General features: G+C 37.4%; 1 protein-coding gene across 1 annotated transcript in view; it reads left to right on the forward strand.

Annotated features, from left to right (window-relative positions):
• SLC41A2 (solute carrier family 41 member 2) overlaps nt 1–11,798 on the forward strand; it is an 87,463-nt gene extending 75,665 nt beyond the window's left edge. The window contains exon 10 of the mRNA XM_006914524.3: nt 8,527–11,798. Within this exon, the coding sequence (XP_006914586.1) occupies nt 8,527–8,712 (186 nt within the window). The 3' untranslated portion in view covers nt 8,713–11,798. The remainder of the gene's footprint in view (nt 1–8,526) is intronic.
• The last annotated feature ends 6,968 nt before the right edge of the window (nt 11,799–18,766 follow it).

Below are 18,766 nucleotides of genomic sequence, written 5' to 3' on the forward strand. Positions count from 1 at the left end.
CTGTTTATATGTTTCATTTCCATGTTTTTCTTCTTTTATTGGAAACTAAGAAACATCTTATTTAGTATGGCTTTTTTCTTGATTTTCAGGTTGTCATTTCCTGATGTTAAGTGACATTAGCTATCACCGGTTCTTTGTGTTATTGGGACAGAATGATATGGTCAGATGAGGGGGAGTGATTAATGGCAGGATTAACTAAGCCAGATCTAATGAACACCCAGCTGAAAATTATTATATTTAAAAAAAATTCTAATTATATATTAAATATCGAATAGATAAACAATGACATGCTCAAAGTGTAAAGAATAATAATAATACAATAAACACCATTACACTCACCAGTCAGCTCACCTATACCTTTTAAAGCCACCTATGTGCCCCTATATCCTCCCAAGGCAAAGGCTTTTATATTGATCCTGAATTGTATGGCTAAAAATTCTTTGTTTTTCTGTATGATTTTACTGCATATATTTGGATACCCCAAATTATATATTTTTTTAGTTTTGCATGGTTTTGAATTTGATAAAAATGGAATCATAATGAATATGTGTTTAAGTGACTTTCTTCTTTTGCTCAGTATTGTATTTGAGATTCGTTCACATGTGTAACTGTTCATCTGTTTTACTGCACTATAGTATTCCATTGTATGAGTAATCCATGATTTATTCATCCATTCTTCTTTTAATGGACTTTTAGATTGTTTGCAGTTTTTTGCTATTAAAAATCAAGGCTACGAATATTGTTGCATATGTCTCTTGGAACACATTCTAAGAGGTTTATTTTTGGACAGAAGGGCTTAAGCATTTTTGTGCCATGGACTCATTTGGAATTTTGGTGAATATTATGGGCTCCTTCTCAGAGCAAGCTTCATTCATGTCCTCCTTTCCCCTATCTGCCACCTCACCAGAATAGTTCAGACCAAAGAAAAGATGCTTTTATCTGAATATCAAGAGTAGATTTAATTCCTGTTGACTGATAATCCAAAATTCTTCATAGCAGACATTTACATATTAGATTTTAATGTGTAAAGTTTCCGGTCTGGAAACTGGATTAGGGAAGCATATTTTCATAGGGGAAATGAATTCAGCCTTTGTAACTTAGGGGCTAGGAAAAACCATACTAATTTGCTTTTCTTAGTGTTTATTTGTATCATATTTCTAAGCATTTTTCTCCCAAAGAAATCATCTTCACACATTATAAAAGACTGTCATTGGCAGTTGGGGCATTGAGGGGATCCTAGTGCATGGGAATGTTGATTCTAGCTCAGAGAAGGAGCTGGCCTAGAGAGTCATTATCATCCAAAACAAATATATATTCTCATACTTTATATACTTACTTAAATTTTTAGTAATACATCTAGAACATGCATAATTAGCTGGACTACAAAATTGCCTTTTCAAAAGGTATATTTACCTTAAGAAGTTATGCATATTTCATGAAAAAACAAACAGATGATATAAAAACACAGTTTCCCCTTGGTTTGATTTTTCATGTGTTTTCCCAGTGGAAAAGTATGCATTCCTTAAATAATCGTTTAGTTTTGAAATAAATTGCATTAGAAAATATCTGATACTTACTGTGGTTTTAATAATTCATTATAACAGTATTCCAAGGAAACACTGATATTCTTTGTTAACTCGCAAAAAAAAAAAATTAATAAATTTAAACCTGCTTGAACTTTAAGTCGTCACAATACCTTTAAAAAGAAATTGCATCTACCACATCCATTTCCCTCCTCTTTGCGGTAAAGGGGTCAAATATAGGGGGGTAGGGGGAAGGTGAAGTGGGTAAAGGGGTCAAATAAAAGGGTCAAATAGCTGAAGGAAACTGGACTTTGGGTAGAAAACACGCAATAGAATATACAGATGTCAAATTATTGTGTACACCTGAAAATTATATAATTGTATTAAGCAATGTTACCCCAATAAACTTAATTTTTTTTAAATGAAAATAAAAGTAAAAAATAAGGAGAAGTTGGAAGAAGAAGCCCCTGGAATAAAAGGAAAAAAAAAAAGGAAATTGCGTGGAAAGAGAAGTGAAATAAATCCCATTACTGGAGTTAGAATGTGGGATGGGTTGGGGAAGAAACGCAAAGACAAGGAAGAGCAATTACCATATAGTTTATGACAACAAATTCCTTACCTTGTGCTTTAGAGCTAGAACAGACTGTGAAGACATAAATCCATCCATTTTAAAGAAGTCCAAAGTAAGGCTCAGAATGGTGGAAGAATGGTGGAAAGTCATATCTCCATTCCAATAACCTATTTTAAAGTAAAGGTCATAAATTCTTAGCATAATAATCAACGAACAGTAATGACGGCAATAATTTATTGAGTACTTCCTCTGTAGCAAACATTTGCTTTTCCCTTTCCATATACTATCTCATGTAATTTCTGCAACCAGCCCATGAGGCAGGTTATAGTAACCTCAGTTTAGAGATAAAGAAACAATGACTTAGAGGTTTTCTCACTTGTTGACAGCAACACAGTTATTTAGTGGTAGAGCCCCTCCGACCATGGACAAGTGTTTTTTTAGAAACCAAGGAATCAAATAGAAAGAAGACATGGTTTTCCCATCCCAGTGATTTAAATGTTAGGTCCCTAAAACCTAACATGTAACACGTGTTAGATCAGTAGCTTCCAAATGTTTTGACCACGGCCGTCATTAAGAAGTATGTTTATATTGAAAACATACCACACATTTTTGTATATTTTATTTATATGTAAATATATGTAACACCATAGCCAGAGTGCTTAATGAAATATCCTTACTGTGTGCTATATGTGCTAACACTTTCTATTCTATTTCATTATGTTCTATTTTTTTCTATTTCACTTTTTTAAAAGACCAGTTACGTTAAATGATTTCATTTCATGGGTGTTGAAATGTGTGCGTGTGTGTGTTTAAAAGATATTTTCTGTGTGCGTGTGTAAAACACTAGATACTAAGAGTCCTCCAGAGTTTCTTTAGCTATTTCTTCTGTTATTTATCTCCATATCTAACTTGGGTTGCTGATTTTACTTTATCAATTCAATGAGTTATCTATGGACGTTTAGTTAGAAATCCCTTATTTCCCCAACTTTCATCCTCTTAATGTTTGGTAGGTAAGGGCTTCGCTCTCTCACCCATCCCTTATTTCCCCAACTTTCATCCTCTTAATGTTGTAATGCTCGATTTTTACTTAATAAGTGTGTTGTTTATGTTCTCTGATCGGAAATACCATTTATCACAGAGCCCATTTCCTTTCTTTTTATCTGTTTTTAATTGTTTTCTGGAGAGAATAGCGCTCTTTTTTGTCACTTTATAGTTTCCTATATGACTATCCTTAATTTTTTCCAGTTCTTGCATCACAACTATCACATACCTGTAATTAGTTTTTGCCCCCAAGCTCTATTACATCAGATGCTTTTCCAGTTTGCCTTCATCATGGAGACCTTATTTCTCGTGCACTCCGTCCTGCTCTGACTCACTCCCAGGCCACCGCACAGCTCTGCTGCCAGGGCCTCCCATCACTGCCGCCGACTTCGTCTCGCTCTTCCATTTCCTGGATCCCAGTTCTTTCTCTTGCTTGGTTCTGCCCCGCTCACTCTGCGTCAGCACATTCTCAAGGAAGTTCCGTAGATGGGGAACACGAGAGGAAACTTTTCTAAGTGCATGTGTGTCTTAAAATGCCTTTAGTTTACCTTTAACTCTTGGTTGATAAATTGGGCACAGAGTTATAGGTTGCAAATATTTCTTTTCTCAGGATTTTAAAGGCATTGTGCCCTGGTCTCCCAGTGTTTGCTATTGGAAAAGTCAGTTTCTTGGGTGTTTTGGGTTTTGTTTTGTTTTTGAAGCATAGCAAATATTGCGTTCTTTCTATGTGCCAAGCGCTGTTCTAAGTATTTTGTACTATTTAATCCTCACATCATCTCTGTGAGGTAGAGATTATTTTCCTTATTTCATAGGGAGGAGACTGAGGCATGAGAGGTTAAGCAGATTGGAAGTAGGGGAAGGCTGCTGACTGGGTGCTTTACTGTTGGGGGTGGAGGGAGTTGGCCATTCCACTGGGACTCCTTCAAATGTGAATGTCTAATCTCTCTTGGGGAGATGAAGGGCGGGTTCTACACCTGCCTTCTACTGTTCTTGGGACAAAATAAGGGTCTGAATCCCACCATTAATTATGCAGACTTGCAGTTCATCCTCATTCTCAGCCAATACCTCACAGTGCCTAGTGTCCTTGGGTCCTAAATCATTCCTATTCAGTTTCTCCAGAAAACTTATCTTTATTTTCCTACCTGGGAAGGACAGTTGCAAGAATGATGAGAGAATGTAAACATTTGCTCTCATCATACACAGACATTTAAATAATTCTGAAGTAAGCCTCAGTACCACTTGGTACTTACAAGTTCAAACCCTTCTGGGTTCTACAGGATGTACTGACTTCCTTTCTCAGGTGTCTCTCTGGGTAGGTATTCTAGGTGATAGAATACTTGGTCAGTGACTGATCACCACTGCCCCAGCTGCTTACTTTTTTTTATTATGAAGTACAAATGTACAGGAAGTTATAGGAAATAAGATGACCGTGTATTTACTACTCAGCTTTTGACCCTTAACAAATTATTTAAGCAACTATTTCAAAATGATCGATAAAAAATACATCATCTATATAGTTGGTGCCTCTTGTGTGTCTCTTCCTGGTCTCATTTAATTCCCTCCCTAGCAGTTATCAGCATTCTAAATTGGTATGTATTGTCGCCATTCTATACTATTGTTACAGATGCATGTATCTATACCATTGTACTGTCTTTCATATTTATAAAACTTGTTAGAATCGTATACATAGTCTTCTACTGCTTTATTTCATTCAACCTTAAGGTTTTGAGACATATTTGTATTGATTTTTGTAGCTCTTTTTCATTCATTTTAGCTTCTATATAGTGTTTAGTTATATGACAGTCAGCCATTCTCCTGTCAATAGACATTTTCGGTTATTTCCAGTTTTTGACTTTTCCAAACAACGGTGCAGTGAATATTCTTACACATTTCTCTTAGTTTGCATGTATGCAGAGCTTCCCCAAATACACCAAGCTATTGGTCCTCTCAGTCTTTGGGCAGCCATATGGGACCTGAGGTCAGTAGAGCCCCCAGGCTGTGAATCATTCTGTCCTTTTCTCCATGTTACAGAAGGAAAAAATATATTGTTTCTGTGTGGAATTGCTGAATTAAGGTGATGCAAATCTTCAAATTTGATAGATAGTCCCAAATCGCTCTCCAAAGTAGTCGTGCCAGTTTATTCTCTCGTTGCCCATGTAAAGTTCTTTTTTTTTTACCAAAACAATGTACTGCACTAATGGATAGTATTAGACTGTGTGAGTTTGAGCCTGACTCCACCTATGAGCTGTGTGATCTTGAGCAGGTTTCTTATACTCTGCATTGCCTTAGTTTCCTCATATGTCAAAAAGAGTTAGTAATAATTCACAGCATGTTATAGGTATGTTCTGAGAATTAAATCAGTTCATACATGTGAACCTCTTTGAACATTGCATGGCCCCGTAACACGCCATTTCAAAAACGTTTGCTGTTATTGTTATTTAAAAGTTGATTTTTGATAGTCAGATGGGTATGAAATGGAGTTTAGTGTGGTTTTAATTTGTGTTCCTGTGTTTTTAGTGAAGTTGATTATCTTCTCATATGTTTTTTGGAGCTTTAGATTCCTTTTTTGTTCTCTAGATTATTTTTCTTATGAATTGTAGTTCTCTGTATATTCTCTCTAGATGTTCTGAATACTAATTCTTTGTCAGTTATATGCAATGTAGAAATTTTTTTCAAGCCTGGGGCATGACTTTTAATTTATGGTATTTATTGAACCACAGAAATCTTCAGTGTAGTTTGTAAACTTGTTCCTTTAATATATCGTGCATTTTATTCATGAAATCATTTCCTACATCAAGGTCATAATGACATTCTCTTGTAAAACGTTTTAAATGTTGCTTTTTATACTTGAGTCTTTACCTAGAGTTGATTCGGTGGGTGTGAGGCAAGGGTGCCATTTTCGTTCTCTCTGTAGGAGTAAGAATTTTCTCCTGAGTAGGGGTCAGCATACTTTTTTCTGTAAAAGGCCAGATAGCAAATATCTCAGGTTTTGTGGACCATATGGTCGCTGTCACAGCTACATAGTTATGTCATCGTAACGCCAAGCAGGTGACTTAACCTCTCTGATTCAATTTCTCCAAACGAATATTAGGGATAATAATAGTACTAGTTTCATGAGAATTTTGTGAGGATGAAATAGTAGACTGAATAGTAAGTAAACAGATGGTAGCATTGTTTTCCAGTAAAATTTTATTTATAAAAACAAGCAACAGGTTACATTTGGCCCATGGACTCTAGTTTGCCAATCCTTCTTTAGACCAATCTCCCATTCAATGCAGATGTGATGCAAGGAATTAGTAAACTATATTTGTCACATGTATGACATATTATTATATAATATATAAATTAATTTGTTATTAATACATAATTATTAAGATATAAATATATAATATATGTATATAATATTTGTTTATAATTTTGCCCATCTTAAAGAAATTAGCTAGCCCCATTCTCTTTAAAACTCTTTCCTCCTGCATACATTATTCACTAAATCAGCGGGGGGGTGGGGGGTGGGCGGGGGAAGTTGTTGAACTTCCATATACTCCTGTATTACAGAGTTTACCACATACCTCATTCCATTTATAGACAGCCCAAATTGCTATTCATTTCAGTTCTATCTTTTGGTAACTTTTATCTTGTAGCCCAAAAATCTATCCTGGAAGCTATGTGTTACAAACTAGTGTCTCCTGACACAGTAACTTTCTGAAGTTTACATCTCTGCACCCACCCTGCCCAGGACAAACAGTTCTTGTTCTCATCGGAGTCTCTTATGTAACATTGTCTCCAGCTGATTTTCATGTATTCAAGCAGATGTCAGGTGTCTACTTTATAAGCTAGTCCCCTTTGCTAGACCCTGCAGACACAGGAGTGATCAGGTTCCCACCACACTGCCTAGATGTGGCCTGACCCATTCCATACTTCCTTCAGACGTAAAACAGATTGTCCTGATGAAATCTTGATTCCAAAACATTCTGCCAGTGAAACACTGAGGAAGAATCAACCTCATGGGAAAGAAAAGAACTCAAAGCAAACATCTGACCTTCACGGCTTACTGGAGAAAGAATCAACCTCATGGGAAAGAAAAGAGGACTTAAAACACCACCTCTTTTTCTAACAGATGTCCAGAGACATCTGAAGTTCACTTCTTTGGAATAGGTATATGTCCCTGTTTGGACAAGCCACTTACCTTCCTGGAAAAGGTGTCAAAGCTAAATTACAGAACTCAAAGCAAACATCTGACCTTCACGGCTTACCTGTCAGAATAGTGAAAGGTAACAGACCTTTGGTGTAGAACCTGGACCTAGAGTGGGCTTCCTCTCACACATACTAAGTGTCCCCCAAATCTGAGAAGCCATGAGTAGTAATAGCGGTGACACTGTTAGAAATTAATAGCAGACACTATTGATAGTTTATTGGTAGTTTATTGTGCCAGCCACTAATTTATTTAGTCTATTATTTAATCCTCACAACGTTCTTGTGAGGTAGTTACTATTATCTCTAATGTTCATTCAGAGAAATAGTGGCAGAGAAGTTCACTTGCCTACAGTCAGCTAGTAAGTGACAGAGAAGTGCTCTGAACCACTAATACTGTACTTGCCAACTTGTCCAAAACCAGTAAACATTAACCTTTAATCTCAAATCCCTTTTAATACTCTAAGAGTTTGATAATTAGAAAATCCTTCTCCTGTAAATGGAGCTAAGAAAAAAGACATTTATCTGATCCCAAGATTCAGAGCATCACAAAGGTCTTTATAGTTCTGATATCCTAGAAAATACATCTATCACCTTAGTATTTGAATAGCCCTTTAGAATATTCCGACTCTTTCTGTGTCTGTTCCTATATCTAAATAGACAAGCCATTCCTCAATGCACGTACCTTCTATTTCTTGTTCTTACCGTTGCACTGAAGTTTTCCTTGACAAGCCCCCGGTGGCCTTACAGTTGGTAAATGAATGGTCAGTTCTCCACCTTTATGTCACTTGGTATATCTATAGTAAGAGAATGTTCAATGATTCCTAATTTTCCTTTTTATTTCTTTCTTCATATATCTTCTTCCTTCTTCACAGGTTTATCGTGTAGAAAGAAGCTGAAGCATGACAGTGGTTTGGCAGTCGTACAATGCTATTAAATATAAGGGTGATTATGGTTATTGGAAGGCTAGAAGAAAATGAGAAGATCTATATAAAACACTGAGGAAAAATTTTATCGCAAGGAGAAATGGAATTTTTCCTTGCGAAAAGAAAATCTTCCACCAGTTAAATATTTCTTCTTTTCAAGCAGGTTCTTGAGTTAGATGCCTGCTGTTTTAACTTCCAGAAAGCAGCGGTTTAAGTTTATGGCCCTGTTTACCAGGTCCAGGTGACAGGAGTAATCTCTGATGTTCTCTTCCAGGTATTTACCTTGCTGTGGATCGCTGACTGGATGGTCCATCACTTCTGGAGGAAAGGAAAGGACCCCGACAGTTTCTCCATCCCCTACCTAACAGCACTGGGCGATCTGCTCGGGACAGCGTTGTTAGCGCTAAGTTTTCATTTTCTTTGGCTTATCGGAGATCGAGATGGAGATGTTGGAGACTAATAAATGCTTCCAGCTGCTCTCAAGTTACCAAGGAGGAAAACACAAGACAACCACTTCTGGCTTTTTCTCAAAAATCTGAAATCACTAGTTTGACTTCTGCCAGGGTAATCTTCGGCTGGCCCTGATTCAATTAAATGGCCTTAACATTTTTTAAGAGTTTGTGTTGAAACCAGAATGAACAGTATTTATGCTGCTTTTCGTAGAGAAAAAAATGGTAATTTGACATAGACATAGATAGAAGCTCAAGCTCAGAAACTAATTAAGTAGGAAAGAATATAGGATGTTTACAAAGAATAATTTTAAAACCACAGACCCAGCAGAAATGTACTTTATTATGGTTTAACTTATAATGCCAGGTTAGAGGAAACAATTCTAGTTTAGCCTTTCTCATCTCACAGATGTGCTGTACCACAAGGCATACTGTACAACGAAACGGGCCCAACAAAGCTTTTAATAGTTTTAATTATGCCTACCTCTCTGACAGCTGAGGATAAGTTTGCCCATTACGTGCTCCTAACCTGACCTAAAAAAATGCTGCTGAGCATAAGATAAATTCACTTTTACCTGCGTCTATGAATGTCCCTGTGCCAATGCCAATTTAATTTCAACTCTGCCGATTTTTGGCAGGCTGCCTTTTAAACAGAATGACCTTGAGAGATCTTTAATGAAAGCAATGGGTCATTTTGGATCGTTGATTTCTTGAAAGAATGTTGATCTTTTTCAAAGACTTAATAGTCAAAAACAGAAGAGCTGCATTTGTGGAAACAAGATGGTATGAGAAGTGTGTGTGTGTGTGTGTGAGAGAGAGAGACAGACAGATACAGAGAAGCTTTTGATGGAGAACTGAGTCTTGGCCAATTGGTAGCAAAGAAATTAGTGCTATTAGAATATTAGTATTATATAGTTATTCTTAAACACATTTTATTGATTTGTTTCTATATCATGTGGTCCAAAAATTTTGCTACTGTCCATAACTTAGTATTTCTTACCTGCATTATAATTAATAGTTTCTTCTTATTTAAAAAACGGTACCATTTATTCTAACTGAGATATTATTAGATTTAGAATGAGCAAGTGGTTCATTTGCTCTACTAAAAGGTGTATTGAGACTTTTGGCTTACCATTTTAAAAGAGAAGTTGGTGGGTTACTCTAGTATCATTCATGCCTGTGTATATCACCTGTTCACACAGGCTGTCTCTCACATCTTTTTATAAAACTCTGATCGGTATTCCAAACACTTGACCAACATCTTAGTTCTTCAATAGGTAAGCGTTTTTATATCACATATAGTTCATTTTTTAAAAAATGCAGTGGAATCTCTTAAGACCATCCAATATTTCATAATTTAGCTGATAGAGGAAGAAAACATGTACATTAACTTTGATCATCATGATTTAAGTTGTGAGCTAGTGTTAACATTATATAAATAGTAGGTTGTTTATAAACATGGGAGGGGAGTGTTCCTATTAAGCTCTTTAAAATAAGGGGACTGTGGTTTAGAGATATATTTTTGCTTATTTTAAAACTTTAATTATTCCATTCTTCTGCCTTATAATGAAGCTTCTAAGGCAGAGACCTGAACTAATTATAGACTTTCTCCTTTGGAGAGTTATAATGTCACATAGTGAACATTCTTATATTAAAAAAAATGATTAAGTTAAGTAGATGAATATTTATCTGCAAAGATTTTTTTTTAATTTAAACAAATCCGTAAATAATTTATTTGATTTTATTGTAAAGCATTTATAAATTACTTGTTTATATCTGGGCTATATGATTCATAAGCATTTATATTTCCCAGTGATTTCTGTTTTGATTTTTTAAAATAAAGTAGTACACAGCTAACCACATTTCTAAAGCATTTATCAATAACTTTTAGTGCATTACTTATTCTAAAGCGCATTCAAAAACATTGTATTATTTAGTACTCACAACAGTACCTGTGAAATAGATTAGGTAAATATTCTTATCTCTGTTTTACAACAGAAGAAACTGAAACTAGAGAAGTTAAATTTCTAAGATTGCACAGCTGCAAAATGACCGAATTCTAACTGAAGTCCATTCCAGGTTTCCGCTGTCCTAAGCCAGAACTTTCTATGACCCTCCACATACACCAGGAGCACTTGACTCATTAACTGAGAGGAGAGCAACTGGAGAAACAGGATTTTCTAAAGTCAAATAGGGTACTGCTACGTCTTTTAGATTTCAGACAAGGGAACTTCCATTTAATGTATCTTAATAGTAGGGATAGCCAACTCTAAATGATTCATGTTCCTAAGACCAAGGAAAACACAGATAAATGAAAACACAGATAAATGTTCTTTATTAGAATAAAGAACAATACCTTATTTCATAGAACGTTTAATTGCTACCACCCTTCCCAGATCTAGCCATTTTCCATAGATACTGATCAATAACTAGGATAACTGATTTGGGTCGTCTCCTTTCTCTTTTGCTACCCAATCTTGGTTACAGCAACAAAGTGTCTAAAAGGCATGGAATAGGAAAATAAAAATAAAGACATGGAAAAATCAGTCACTGTTAGATGAATTGATTTATAAAAGGAGTATAGATTTCTTTACAAATTTTTACTGTTTTTTTTTTTGAAATCCTTTACATAAGTATGCAACTGATAAGATGACTTATTTACCTACAAAAAACATTTATTATCCATCTTACATAATATAAATTCACAGTATTTTTATACAATGTAAAAACTTCTGCTTTCCAAACTTCTTCCTTTCATTAGTCTATCAGACACTTTATTTATGCAGAGATAATTTTTTTGAAAACGTTTTTCGTTCTTGTTCAGCAACCATATTTTTTCCTTAAAAAAAAAAGTTTCTTAGAACGTGATAAAACAGAAACTTAGGGCGAAGAATCTTCTAGAAGACATCAAAAATTCCACATCATAGACTATCAGTGATGTAGCCAAATGAAGTATGTTTTTAAAAGTCTTTCAGTAATTGGGTTTCCTTGCCTTATAATATGTCTGTGGTGTAATATATCCATTTATAATGGGCATCTTGGATCTTTGAATTGTTGTAAACTCAAATAAGAATAAAATTTAAGAAATATTTACCCAGCCTTGTTGTACTTCTTGATAAACTAGATGTACATTGAGCCTGTGTGGAAGTCACCCAGAAGAGACTAGGATGATTGTGTGTGTGTGTGCGTGTGTGTGTGTGTGTGCAGTATTTATGAGTATAATAAATTGGGCTTTAACCATACCAGGACCTCCAATCCATTGCTTTGTCACTTTTTCATTGTTAAGTACTCCTCTCATTTTTCAGTTTAGATTCCTAGGTCCATCAATCTATACGTCCTCAGCTGTCACCGACATACTTACTGGACAGCTCTGGTTACACACAGCTCTCTGCTTATGCCATAACTGCCAGGACTGATCTTTAAATTTACAACCTTAGACATCAAGTTACCCCTCAACTGCTCAGCAGCCTACTGTATTTCTCTAATCATTTCATTCTCTGGGAGATCAGGCTTATTGTCCCCACCACTCAACTGAAAGTATTCCTGTCAAGGTCGCCAATAGTCTCCATGTTGACAAGTCTAGTGATCAGTTCTCAGCAAGAATTCTCATCTTTTTCAGTATCTAAAAGTATTTGACAGAGTCTCCTTACTCAAGATGCTTGCTTTGCTTGGCCAAAAATGTCTGCATTTTGCTTTCTTTCCAGTACCCCAGAAGCCCCTTCTCTGTCTTGCTGATTTTCCTCTGCAATCTCTAAATTTTGGAATGCCCTACATACAGCTCAGTTTTTATTAACTCTTCTCTATCTACTTTTTCTCCCGAGGTGACCTCTCCCATCTCGTTGTTTCAAATGCCATCCATACTGATGATTCCCAAATTTATTTCTCCAGGCCTCTCACCTGAGGTCCAGATCTGTATTTCCAAATGCCTACTGGACAACTCTACTTGAGTGACCACTAAGTATCTCAGACATTTGAACAACACTATCAACCACTTTGACCTAATTGACATATATAGAGAGCCCACAATAGCCAACAATGACAAAATACATATTAAGGGCTAATTTCCTTAGTATATAAAGAATTTATATAAATCGAGAAAAAAGACCAACAAAATAGTAAAATAGTCAAAGACAGATGGTTCATAAAAAAAGTTCAGCATCATTCAAACTGAAAAAATGCGAATTAAAATCACCTTGAGATACCATTTCTCACCTAGCAAATTGGGAAAAATTCAAAAATGGATAAAACATTTTCTTGGCAAGCCCGTAGGAAAACAGAAAAAATTGTTGGGGTAAATGATAAATTTACCATGATTAAAGCTCCGTAGAGAGGAATCTGGTCATACACACCAAAATTACAGATGCTCTTATGTTTGATCCTATAGTCTCACTATTCCTGCTAATAGACCCAGGCAAGCGAAACCTTTACTCTGGGCCTTCTGCCACATGCAGTGGTTGGAAAACTGGCTAGCTGGCCAAAGCCAGTTCACTGCCTGTTTTCGTCAATAAAGTTTTATTAGAATGCAGCTATGCTCATTTGTTTATATATTGTCTTTAGCTTCTTTCCCTCCACAACTGCAGAATTGAGTGGCTGTGAAAGGGACCGTATAGCTTGCAAAGCCTAAAGTATTTACTATCTGGCCTATTTATAGACAAAATTTCATCTACCCCTGCTTTACAGTGCATTCCTCAAATTTTATTTCTAAATCTCCCTCAGTTGCCTGAGACTAGCCAGGATCGGCAGTGCCATCCAGGCAGGGTGCCCCAACCTGAAACTGGTCCTATTTGAACTCCATTTGCAAGAAACAACTACCTCAGAGTTTTGTAAGTCACTGTCCAATGCCTGGGACCAGCCAAGCAGAGAGTGGGCCCCAGTTCCTGTTTCTCCCCTTCAGGGAGGGCTCCCTGTGTGGAATCAACCAGATGCCCCCACGAAGTCAGACTCCTGCCTATGGGGTAGTCCCAGGACTCTATGGCCAGCCCTGCCAGTTCCAAGAAGACAATGTGGTAAGCTGATCATTCTCATTGTCCAGAATGATAATGGGTTGCCAGAATAGTACTGACATGTTGATTCGGGGTGACTCTCACATGACACACAGGACACGATCAGAGCTCTGGGCCACTGACAGTCCACAGCTAATCCATGGACTTGAGCCTCAGATCTCTTTTGTCAGTATTCTGACTGCAGCACCGTCTCTGGTCTAGAGCATCCGGATGTCGCGGGATGGTGGCAGGCGTCCTTTACCCGTGCACCCACACCGCTTGCACCCAGGAGGTCTCTCCACCTTCCTGCAGGCTCTGTGCCTCATGCCAGGCAGCACTCGGGGAGCAGCCGCTTCTTTCTCCTCTGAAGCCTTTCAAGACCACTACTCCGCTGTTGGCTCTTCTGGTCGATGTCCTCTCTTGTCTCCAGTTGATGTGGTGATCTCGTGTTCTCCTAGGTCAGTCTTAAATTGTACTGGACAAGAAACCGCCATTCATTGTGTGAACGGGACCATTCTTCTCACTCTGCTCCTGGGCCCTCGCCTCGCCTCCCCACTGACGACAGTGGTAGGTGGGGTAGTTAAAAAAAAATTCAATGACACTTGTTGAAGATGGTAAGGTGGACTTTATTCAGGATCATTATGATAGGTATGGGGACCACTGCAATGAGAGACATGGGGCTCAACTGTGAATACAGCATGGGCGAGTGGGAATTACAGCCACGTATCGATGAAAGTGAGTGAGTGGAGAATTACTATTATGAAAGATCAGGGGTAAGGGTGATTCTGGCTAAACTGACCTCACAGGATTCTTTGCTAAATACAGGCCAGAGTGATTGGACGTCGCTGGGGGTGGGGGCAGGGAGTGGGGGTGGAAGACAGTCAGATACTGACTGACAGTGATCAAAGTCAAGGATGGGGGGTTCTGGTTAAACTGACTTAGTGAGGTTTTTACAGATGGACATAGAAGTTTCCAGAGCCTGACTAACATCTGAATCTTTGCTTGGGTGCAGTTGACACCGAAAGAAATCACACCGAGAAATGCAGTAACCACAGCCTAAGCTTTCACGGGAACACATGGGTGGAGGATGGGTCGTTCTACGTTTACACTATAAAATTCCAAACGGTGAAGCCAACATGATCAGAAAACAAATTATCCTCACGTTTTCCTACATACTTCCGGGAAGACTAGCATTAATGGATTCTGTAACAAAGCACGGTAACAACTTTTAAGAAAATCATTGGAGGCCAGTATTCACTGGGGGCAAGATGGATGTAGCCACACGAGTAAGGATGTAGACAGCGTTAACTGAATGGTATTGGAAAACTGCAGAGGCCTGAAAATCTATGCTGTTTCAATATAAATAGGTTCTGAAGAGCCAGAGTGTTGGAGTTTTACTACCTTTATCTTAATAGTGGGAGAAATGAGCCAGAAATAGCACATTTGGCAATAAAGAACACAAAAAAGATGATGCCTGAACACTATAAAGATTCATCTTTTTTTTTGCATTTATTGGACAATCGACAAATACGTAAGTACCTCTTTTCTACTCGTTATACTAAATCTTCACTAATAAGTCCCTATAACTCACATGGGCCCAAGATTTTTGTAAAACATTTTAAAATTAAATTGCTTATGAGGACAAGGGCCCTGCCAAGAATATTTGCCGGGAGGCCGCCCACCCTAGGGGCTATTCTACATCCAACTTTTTGGAATCTATACTACAGATACTCCCCAAGATAGATGTAATGACATACTTCAAGTTATTCATGATAGATTTGTTCGTAACAGCAGAAGATAAGAAAACTCTGGGAGCCTGGTGGAATAAACTGGGGTTCCTCCACACCAAGGAACATAATGCAAATAGGAGACAAAAGAAAAGAAATATTTCTACAAACTGATATGGGAAGCTCTCTAGGATATAGAATGAGGTGAATAAAGCAAGACATGGAGGAGTATGTACTATATTCTCCCTTTTGCCAGAATGAAGGAATTTAAGAAAGAAACACGGAAGAAAAAACAAGAAACTTAAAACAAAAAATGTCCCCTGGAGGAGACAAGGAGCAATAAGGTACAGGGAAGAAGGGATGGCGCCAAGATGTGTCAGTGTGGGCTTTTTAGGTCATTCTAATATTGAACTACGTGCATGTATTATTATTCAAAAAATAGTTTAAAAATTTTACTTGAAAAATATATTCTTCGACCTACTGATCCCACTTCTAGAAAGCTGTTCTAAGGTTTTAATCAGAATATACAGTGTAGCAATTTTCAGCTTGAAATTTTTCATTTGAAAGCAGACTGAAAGTTCAAAAAAAAGATTGTAGTATATATATATAATATTACATTATACAGTCTGTGAATTCATATTTTAAAAATCCTTTGATGGGTTATAAAAACATTCATGACACTATGTGAAAAGTGCCGTGTTCAAAATGATAAACGAAACTATGCCAATTTTAAAAATCATCAAAATATTTTCAATGTTTTTTCCCTCTGGATGACGTGATTATAGATATTTTTCCTTTTTAAAACTCTTGTTCATTTTCAAAAATGAACACATTACTTTATATTTATTTTTAAAATATGTTATAATTATTACTTTTCTAGACAATAGATCCCTATCTCTAATTAGCATTTAATAATTGTTCAGACTCTTAAAAAAATGACATTGTTCTGTTTAGTAACGATCGTTTAATGTTTTTAAAAAATGTGACCCTCCTTTTTATTCTTGCAGGTGAGGAAAGATATTCTGTGCTTAGGGATAAGATATGTACATTGTAAGAGCTGAATGAATAGCAATTATTATAACATGTTTTTCCCAACATTTTCAATGAAATACACCCGCTTCTCAGTGGAGTGAGTTCTAAAGACATAGATGTTGCCCTTGGCTTTGAACATTGACCTTGATCCTTACTAAGCAGCCCGGCCTTGGGGAGATCATTTAATCTCCAAGACTCAGATTCCCCACTCCTAAGGTGGGGGCAGTAATTCCTACCTCACGAGGTAGCTGGGAAAATTAAATGAGATAAACTACGTGGGACAAAATAGCAGGCGGATATATACTTGACAAATATTAGTTTTTCTGCCTTCCCCCGAACTATTTCTACAAGATTAAAATAACAACTGTAGAATCAAGAATTACAGAGTAAAAAAATCTGTGAGAAAAGCAATCAGAAGTGTCTTTCCTGGGTGGCTCAGAGGTAAGTTAGGCAACTGGAGATGCTCACTCAGGAGCAGGAGAGCATCTCTTCAAAGGGGTGTAGGCATTAACTCCGGAGTTATGCACAACTGTCCGTCCTCCTGAGCTCAGGTGTTCGTGACTGATGTTATGTAGACTGCTGACATTGAGACAAGAGGTATGGTCTTCAGTGGAGTCGTTTGGTAGATTTTTTTTCTAATTGTAAAGTCAAAGAATTTTTGAGAAACCAGAGTTGGAAACAAATTACTTTTATATTTGGAAAACCTGCATGGGGACAACTGAGCTTTGGGAAACTAAATTGTTGGTCCATATACACTGTTCTTGCATGGAGATTGGGCTGGTTATAGGAGGGAAAAATTGCTATTAAGGATAAAAGAAAATAAAGAAAGGACTCTCTCGTTTCCATATTTTAGCGCATATACCAGTTTCAAGGTGGCAGAATGGCAAACACTAAAATCTCATTCTCTCTCACCAAATCCATAGAAGTGACAGAAAAAATAAAAATTTATTTTTTCAAAACCCTCACAAAGAGCAGACAAGAGTGGATTTACATAAAACAGTATATAGAACAACACATACTGTCAGCCTTCTGCATTTGCGTATCTCCTCCATCTTATAGCTACACCATCTTGAACACGTGGCCTCTAACATCACTGCAAGAGAGAAAAGGAAGACTAGGGAATTGTGTGTTTTTTAAGGACCAGAAGTGGAAGTGGGTTATATTCTACCCAGGGCCCCAACTTAACTGCAAGGCAGGCTGAGAAGTGTGGTCTTCCTGCGTGCCCAAGAAGAGGAAAAGGGAATGAAATTAGTTGAAAACATGGCATTTGTCTCCATCAGAGCATTCACAACATTTTATTTGTATATTAAAGGAAGACATGGCCCAGAAGGCCGATGTATTTGAAGCACAAGAGAGACCCATACAGCTAAGCCAACTCTGTCACAGTCACCAGTTCCAACTCTTCCAAGTAGAAAATCTAATTATCTCAGGTCTGACGGCCAACCAGCTGAGGCCAAGTAAGGGCAGGGAATCACGTGGTAATTGAATCACCTCTCTCTCTAATATAGGGAAGTAGACATCAATTGTCATCTGTGGGGCATACACCAAACCAGTCTGCACATCAGAGGGAAAGTGACCCGAAAGGTTATTTTATCAGCTGCTAAGATAGACCAGGAAACAATCTTTGTCTCATACTGTACACGTTACCATAACCAAGCACTTTCAGGAGAAGAAAAAGTTGCCAAGTTATACAACATAAAGAGATAATAAGAGCCTGAAAGTAACCTACACACATACATACACATGCACACACACATGCACACACAAACACAGAATGTGCATTGAAAATACTTGGATGACTTTTTAAATGGGTACTCCCTGGCTGCCTCTAAATTGTTTAGGAAGAAGGATAGCCTTAGATTGCTTTTGGCCAAATCTCTTTTCCCATCACCAAAATGAGAGTTTCTACTAGCTAAAACTACACGGACTGGAAACAACTCCAGAACTCCTCCGGGAACGAAAAGGAAATGGATTCAATCTAAATCTTGGTTAACTTATATTCCATGAGCAATTCTGGGCCCAGGGGTTGGGCAAATAGTAAAGTCTCACATGAATTAAGTAACTAGCTTCATTGTGACGATAAAACTAAAGGCTTTAAAGGTGGTTTCCAGATGAGTCCCTCCCACCCCCAAAGACAGTAATCAGGTAGCTTTGGAATGTAGGTCTCTCTTGCTGGTCTACTTGTGTTGGGGAATCAAAAGTTGATTCTCATATCAGTTGTCGGGGCGTTACCATCATATATATAGTGCGACTGTGGGAGTGCGCACATGGTCTGCTGACTTCATATATTTTAATATTAAAGAGACAGGTTTTGTGGGCCCAGT

This window comes from Pteropus alecto, unplaced genomic scaffold, assembly GCF_000325575.1.
Source record: "Pteropus alecto unplaced genomic scaffold, ASM32557v1 scaffold94, whole genome shotgun sequence".
NCBI classification, from domain to species: Eukaryota; Metazoa; Chordata; class Mammalia; order Chiroptera; family Pteropodidae; genus Pteropus; species Pteropus alecto.